We start from the raw sequence: 7008 nt of genomic DNA, 5'->3' as shown, positions 1-7008 counted from the left end.
TATATATATATGACCTAAAAAATCAGAGATGTATATTGAATTTTTTACATAATTACTAAGCTCGATATGATTAAACTTTGACTCATTTTTTAATTATCATCACGTCTAAAAAAGGGAAAGAATTTAATCAGAGTTATAAGTTGAATTAATATTAAATTATATATATTAGCATGAACCAGTTCGACTCAAATGATCCATAAATCAAGATTTAGAAATAATAGTACGAGTGAATCCAATAAAATAAATCGAATATTAACTGCAGCTACTCTCACAAATAAGCAAAACAAATGATTGGATTTTGGCGTGTACTGATTGCCGTGTACGGGCGGGAGACTGCGGGGGATGATGGTTCACATGAACTTCGCTTCTTCCATTTAAAATGTGATGATAATGCACATTTAGTGCTTTGCGTCCTCTATATTTAGCCGAGTTGACTGTGATAATATTTCTAGTTGGATGCAGACATATTGGAGTGCCGTCCTCGAAAAATTCTCGTAAGAAAGAGAAACAACATGGCTTCCATTGTCTTGCGGGCCACTCGAAATCTATGCTCGCAACACTTGTGACGACTAATCTGCATTGAATATACGACCAAATTCTCGCTATTCAAATCATTATATATATATATATATATATATATATATATATATATATATATATATATATATATATATATATATATATATATATTTATATATTAAGGAGTTCCCGAAATAAAACGTTGGGTGTCGCAGAGTCCACTAAGTGGTTGGTTCCTGGTCGCGTGTGCCCCCATATCCTGTCCTTGGGAAACGATGTGGGCATGACGTTGGAATGCACGTTGGTGTGGGTCTTCAGCAATAAAAGAGGTAGTTGGAACCAGCTAGCATTGGCAGCACGTGATTCACGAAACAAGCTGGACCAGTACCAAGTAATCAAGCAGGGCCGCCGTCATCTGATGGATGGGCGTAATCCTTTTGTGATTTCTACACCCAAAAAAATAAATTAACTGATGGCTCGATACGATCAAGCTTTTCGCCATGCCAGGTTGCCGTCGAACAAGGAATCACATCAGTCATGATACTTTCCAGATGTGCCGGCCACAGGAACTTGGAACTGATGCTGACAAGTTATGCTCAGAATTCTTGTGCCCATTTACAGATAACTCGATTATGGTTGTCGCAACATCATCATTCCATCACTGAATTAACGTGAAAATCGATGTTGGCGGGTTGCAAGTTGGGACATCCCATGACCCCATCGATAAACGAACGGTCCATTTCGTTCCTGTGTGTCGGCAATCACCGAGGCGGACAAACCACCCTTGCCTTCATCTCACCATCTCGTTCATGGGTCGGCAGAGTGGTTCTGGTTCGTATTTCTTATGAAAGAGACACTGCAGAAGAGCTCTTTCTACGGTGCTTTTCACGCTCTAACTCGTCCAACTACATCACGTAAATGTGATCGAGATACCCATGCCAGCCTTTATCGGAGCTCTTGTCACTCGAAAGCCTGAAATAGTTGATGTAATAATAGGATAAGAGAAACTTGTTTTCAGTGAAATCGTGTTACGTAATTTACTTATATCCACAAGACAAAATCCCATCTCCTGTTGGTTGGCGCAAAAAGTAAAAAGCCACATGTTCAATGCACTCTCTCTCTCTCTCTCTTGTCTCACTGTAGAGAACAGATTTCTGAAACCTGATACTTATGCAATCAAATGATTCCCTTATCGTCGAATCCAAACGAGTGGACCAGCAAGTTGCGCGATGACTTGTAACGTCGAACGCATCCGCTCATGGAGCAAAAAAGGGAAGGAAAAAAAAAATGCTAAATTGCCGCTTTATGTAACACAGTGGTGGACGGGACAATGTTGGTGGACGTCACATCACCAGACTTCGTCATCGGTTTCTCGTGCAAAAATGAACAAGTGCTGCAAATGGATCTCACCCAAATGGAGGAGGGAGGGGCGGGGGAGAGCGAGGGAGGTGCTGTTTGTGTTCGTATATATGTGTAGCCGCCGGCAGTCGTTCACCCAACAAAACATAGCAGAGACAGCCCGAGAGCAAGTTGATCGCTTGTCATGGAGCTTCAAAAGGCCTTCTGCATGAATGGCGGATCCGGTGACTTGAGCTATGCCAGGAACTGCACCATACAAGTACGTCTTTCTTGTTCCTTTCCGTCCTTCTCATCGATTCATCGTCTTCTACGTACCCGTTTCAGCCGAGGAGAAGATGTAGAGAGACGTTGTTTTGACCCAACGAAACCTGAATTCTCTTTGCAGAGCGTGATAGTGTCGTCGACGAAGGCCGTTCGAGTGGACGCGGTCGTGGAGTTCTACTCCACCTTCTTCCCTGAGAACATGATCATCGCGGAACTAGGCTGCTCATCGGGGCCGAACGCGCTGTTCTCTGCCTTCGACATGATGGAGGCGGTCGAGCAAAGGTGCCTTCAGCTCCGACGCTCGCCCCCGGAGTTCCACTTGCTCCTCAACGACCTGCCTGCGAACGACTTCAACACCATCTTTAGGTCGCTGCCCGAGTTCTACCAGCAGAGGAGGAGGATGGAGAGTTCCGGGTGCGGGCAGTTCTTCGTGTCAGGAGTACCTGGGTCGTTTTACGGGCGCCTGTTCCCGAGCAGGACCTTGCACTTTGTCCACTCCTCGTCGAGCCTTCATTGGCTCTCTCAGGTAGTTTGCTTCTTGACACACAGTTTGCACACGATCACATGCATGCATAATCCAAGCTATGCACACTAGTAGACTGCATGAGGTTGATGATGCGGTGTCTCGGATAAGGTCGACGAGTCAGGAGACTGTAGTTAGGCCTTACTTGGAACATGAAGCAAAGTATACACGACAGTCATCAGATCGTACAATCCAACAGTTTAACTTGTTTTAGATCTCGAGTGGTGCGTTCTCCCCTTGAGAAAGATGGGTCATATCCCCAAAAAGACGTTCATTTGCAAGTAAACAAAGCCACCGTCATATATCTTCCTCTCCTCATGCACGGAACAATATAGTAATCGTCATGCTGCTCCGTTTCAGGTTCCTCTCGAGCTTCAAGATAAATCTAATGCACCGATGAACAAAGGAAAGATCTACCTTTCCAAGACCAGCCCTAATTGCGTTGCAGAAGCATACCTGATGCAGTTTCGGAAGGACTTCTCATTGTTTCTCAAGTGCCGCGCCAAAGAAATAGTTGCAGGAGGCCACATGGTGTTAACATTGATGGGCAGGACGAGAGGGTCCGAGCCATCGTGGCCAGAGTACAGCTACATGTGGGAACTACTAGGAGAGGCTCTCATGGACATGGCCTCACAGGTACTTATCTTGTTGCTTTCCTATCTATCTTCTCTTTACCAGTTAAGCTTCAGTAACCTCCAAAATTTCTCACCATCGGTTAATCTTCGCCACGCCCCACCTGCACATCTTCACGAGAGGTGTTGCCAACCATTACCTTTTACGATGACTGTTTTCTCTCTACTTTTTCTTCTTCCTTTTGTTCCCCTCTTGGTCCGCTGACCGGATGCAGTGCTTTTCCCAGGGAATCATCGAAGAGGAGAAGGTGGATTCCTTCAACGCCCCCTACTTCTCACCCTCTTTGGAGGAGGTTAAACAAGAGATCGAAAGAGAAGGGTCATTCTCCATCAGAACACTGGATCTCTTCGAAGCGAGTTGGGATGCAGCCCACGGCAGCCGACAGACTAAGCAGGAGGCGGCCGCGCTCGGCGAGATCACTCATGCAAAACGCATGGCCAAGGGGGTCAGAGCCGTGCTGGAGTCCATGCTGGAGAGCCACTTCGGAGAAGGCATAATGGAAGAGCTGTTCTCGAGGTACACTAGCTTGTTGGAGGGCTACTACTCCAGAAACAAACCTCAGGTGACCAACATAGTGATCGCCCTGACAAGAAAGTTGGAGGAGGAGAACATATTACGAGCTTCTGTATTTTGAGTTATCATCACCAAGAAGGTTCTCAAGTTCCATTACTTATCTGCCACATTTAGATTGTACAAACCTTGGTAATGTGAAACGAGGAAGAAGTTTGGTTCGGTTTGCGTCACCTGTAACAAAGCACATGGAAATCTCACAAGACATTGCTTGTCGTTCTGCCCGGACGGCACCGACTTGCAAGTCATTGCGTAGGAAAGAAAAAGCTCAGCGTCACAGGTCTTGTTAGGACAGTCGTCCAATCAATCGATTTCAAGACCCGTCCTCTGTCACGCTGCAATGTGGACGTCCACTCACATGTCCCCAACTCACGACTGAGCACTGTTTATGGGACCCTCTTTCACACTGCGTTTATGGGATCCTATCAACTCCATCCCTTCACGTAAGATAAACCGAGAAGCCACCGTTCGTGAAGGAAACTTAAAAGAGCTCGATTACAAAAAATGATATGAAAATTTACATGGAGCGATGAATGAATGCTATGGGTATCACATCTTCAAAACTAGTGATCATCATAGGAAGGAGTAGAAAGATCAATCCTGGAGACCCTGTCAAAATAGGGTAGACGCGATTGCCATCCAACATCAGAGCAAAAACCTGGAGAAGAACAATCAATCGAAGCAACATTAAGAAAACGTAGGCTCAAGAACAAAACAAGGCTTGTGCTTATTACTATCGATATTGGCTCAGGAATATTGACTGACTGATGCTTAAGGATAATATATTATAACCTTAAGTAGATGGAGTTTAACCTTTAGATAGTATTGTTTTGCTTGAAAGACCTCTTGTCGATTCTTTTACTTTTTCTTTTTATGCGAATAAAAGTGTAGGCTCGATGGCCATATGGTAACTAGAAATCTCAAGCTCTGCTCTTTGTCTTTTTGGGGGCAAAAGGCAACGACTTGGAATCAGTTAACAGTGCAAAGATAATTCATATGCAATGTGTTTAATTCTTTAGTCAGGATTCGATTTACTTAATAATGCTAAAAGCTATAACAGACGAAAGAAAATGAAAAAAAAAATATTACTTTTTTTTCTTAATTTTCAATCACAATTTCTACTTACGATAATTTAATCATAAATTCTTCCATAAAAAAGGTAATGTATTCAACTTAAAATAAAATTATTAAGCTTCAAATTATAGCAAAAGCACATCAAACTTTCGAGGGAATCGAATCTTTTGTCTTTCATTGCGCTTTTTTGCCTATATCACACCTTGTATTGCTTTTAGAACTGACGCTATATTTCACTTGGAGCAAACTGATGTCTTTTAGATGTTGAAGCATTCGGACGCATTGCTCTGGCTTGATTTGTTCATTTGCTATATCATCAGAAGCTTCATGCTCGTGATCATATTGGTTGAACTCGAGATGTGGGCAAAATGTATATATAATATTAGACAAACACATCATGGATTTATACAACGTTTTATTGCTAATGCTAGTGGATCAGCGATAAGGATAGTACATCATATTTATGTAGGAATATTCTACTAACAAATGTGCTTCATGGAAACTGTTCAAGAACAGCTAGCTTCGTCTCGGATTGAAGCTACCGAGTTCATCTTTAATTAGGAGTCTAGGAGTCGTTCAAGTGTACTTAGGAGTCGTGTCGTGTAAATGAATCTGAAAGTTTCCCCACTATAACTATAAATAAAGGGGTTGTTGGCAGCCACACAAAATATAAACGAAAGAGCATAGAAAGAGCGAGCGATAGTCTAAAGATAGTCGGTGCTAGGAGAAAAGAAAGAGGGAGGCAACATCAAGTTGCAAAAGTCCCAACTTGGGCACAAGAAGTCCGAGCTTGTCGCTAACGAAGTCCTCCCATAGTTGCATGTTTTGGTATTCTTTTTCTTCGCAAGATAATTTAGATTTATTTTCCTCTTTCTAGTTCTCTCATCTTTTGGCGAATCTATGGAGCCTCCCACAAATTGTAAATCAACTTGAAGAAAAGATGAAGATCATCAAATCCTTTCCCTAAATAGAATAAGCGGTATATGTAGGAAAATCTAAGGGGTGACATCACATGTGCAGTGGAAGAACATAAAACAAAATTTTTAAATTTTCCAAAGATGTGTTTGTTGTCATGCGAAGGTTGGTACGTAAAATCCGTAAAACTTAAAATTGTGTATATTAAAGATTGTGTTACTTAGGAAGATCGTATATCCTGAATCTTTACAGATCTATAAGAGATGATGAAGGAAGTCAAGCGTCATCATCTCTAGCAGTGATCCATATAGCAAAGCTGTGATGATGCTCCTCAAAACTTCAGCCTGCTATCTGAAGAGGAGAAGGGGAGGAGAATAAGAAATGGTAACCCAAAGATGCTCTAGCCTAGCCCATGAACTATTAGTTTCCTCTTATTTATAGAGGTTCTCTATCCACTTAACTCTAATTAATCCTACCCTATTGGGTATTGGATCTCCATCCAACTACCCAAGCCTCTTAAATTAGTGAATTTCTATCTAATAATCTCTCATTTGCTCTTATTAGATTTCATCAATAGGATCCAATAATTCAGAGATTTATTGGATATCCAATAAGATAGGGATTTCGGCGGATATCTCTATTTAAACCTCTACGCAATGCCTACTATATGTGTGTGACCCTCTAGGCCTAATATTGAGTTGGTCATGATTCATACCTATCAGAACTCATTCTGGCTCAATAAATTATTATCTTAATAATTCACTCGACTCATCGGCTATGGACATACTATGCCACTACGTTATAGTCCTTAAACGATACAGGAGAATCCAATCCATTAGACTCGTTTATCCTCAATTACCATATACCTATACTCTCTAATCCATCTAATATCCCAAAGACTATATACCAAGGATGGTGCTGTCAGACCCATACGATTTGTGGTCGAGTCTCACTCTAATCGGATTCTCTCGGAGAATTCTTTCTCTCTCAATCTGAATGACCCAAGCTAGGGATTTGTCTGAGCAAGAACACATGAGATATTTTTCTCATGACATCAAGAGTAGATGATCCTCTATCGATACTCAATAGTCCTTGTAAGATTGGCTACCACTCCCGATGATCGGTTGTGCTAAATCCGGAACCTCTAGACC

At 42.2% G+C, this 7008-nt stretch overlaps 1 protein-coding gene across 1 annotated transcript; it reads left to right on the top strand.

Moving 5' to 3' along the window:
• Positions 1-1944: 1944 nt before the first annotated feature.
• Positions 1945-4030, top strand: LOC135652862 (probable jasmonic acid carboxyl methyltransferase 2). The gene is made up of 4 exons (XM_065174167.1): positions 1945-2137; positions 2264-2668; positions 3026-3301; positions 3525-4030. The coding sequence occupies exons 1-4, from the start codon at positions 2063-2065 to the stop codon at positions 3930-3932; spliced, it is 1164 nt and encodes a 387-aa protein (XP_065030239.1). The 5' UTR covers positions 1945-2062; the 3' UTR covers positions 3933-4030.
• The last annotated feature ends 2978 nt before the right edge of the window (positions 4031-7008 follow it).

The sequence above is a fragment of the Musa acuminata genome, chromosome BXJ3-11 (genome assembly GCF_036884655.1).
Source record: "Musa acuminata AAA Group cultivar baxijiao chromosome BXJ3-11, Cavendish_Baxijiao_AAA, whole genome shotgun sequence".
NCBI lineage: Eukaryota > Viridiplantae > Streptophyta > Magnoliopsida > Zingiberales > Musaceae > Musa > Musa acuminata.
The sequence above is the reverse complement of the archived record's forward strand: the minus strand, read 5'-3'. Positions and strand labels throughout refer to the sequence as shown.

Bases quoted from the DNA above. Each gene is read 5' to 3' on its own strand.
- LOC135652862 (XM_065174167.1), top strand. From the start codon at position 2,063: ATGGAGCTTCAAAAGGCCTTCTGCATGAATGGCGGATCCGGTGACTTG. The intron at 2,138-2,263 runs GTACGTCTTTCT...TTCTCTTTGCAG, and splicing joins CCAGGAACTGCACCATACAA to AGCGTGATAGTGTCGTCGAC. The intron at 3,302-3,524 runs GTACTTATCTTG...TGCTTTTCCCAG, and splicing joins TCATGGACATGGCCTCACAG to GGAATCATCGAAGAGGAGAA.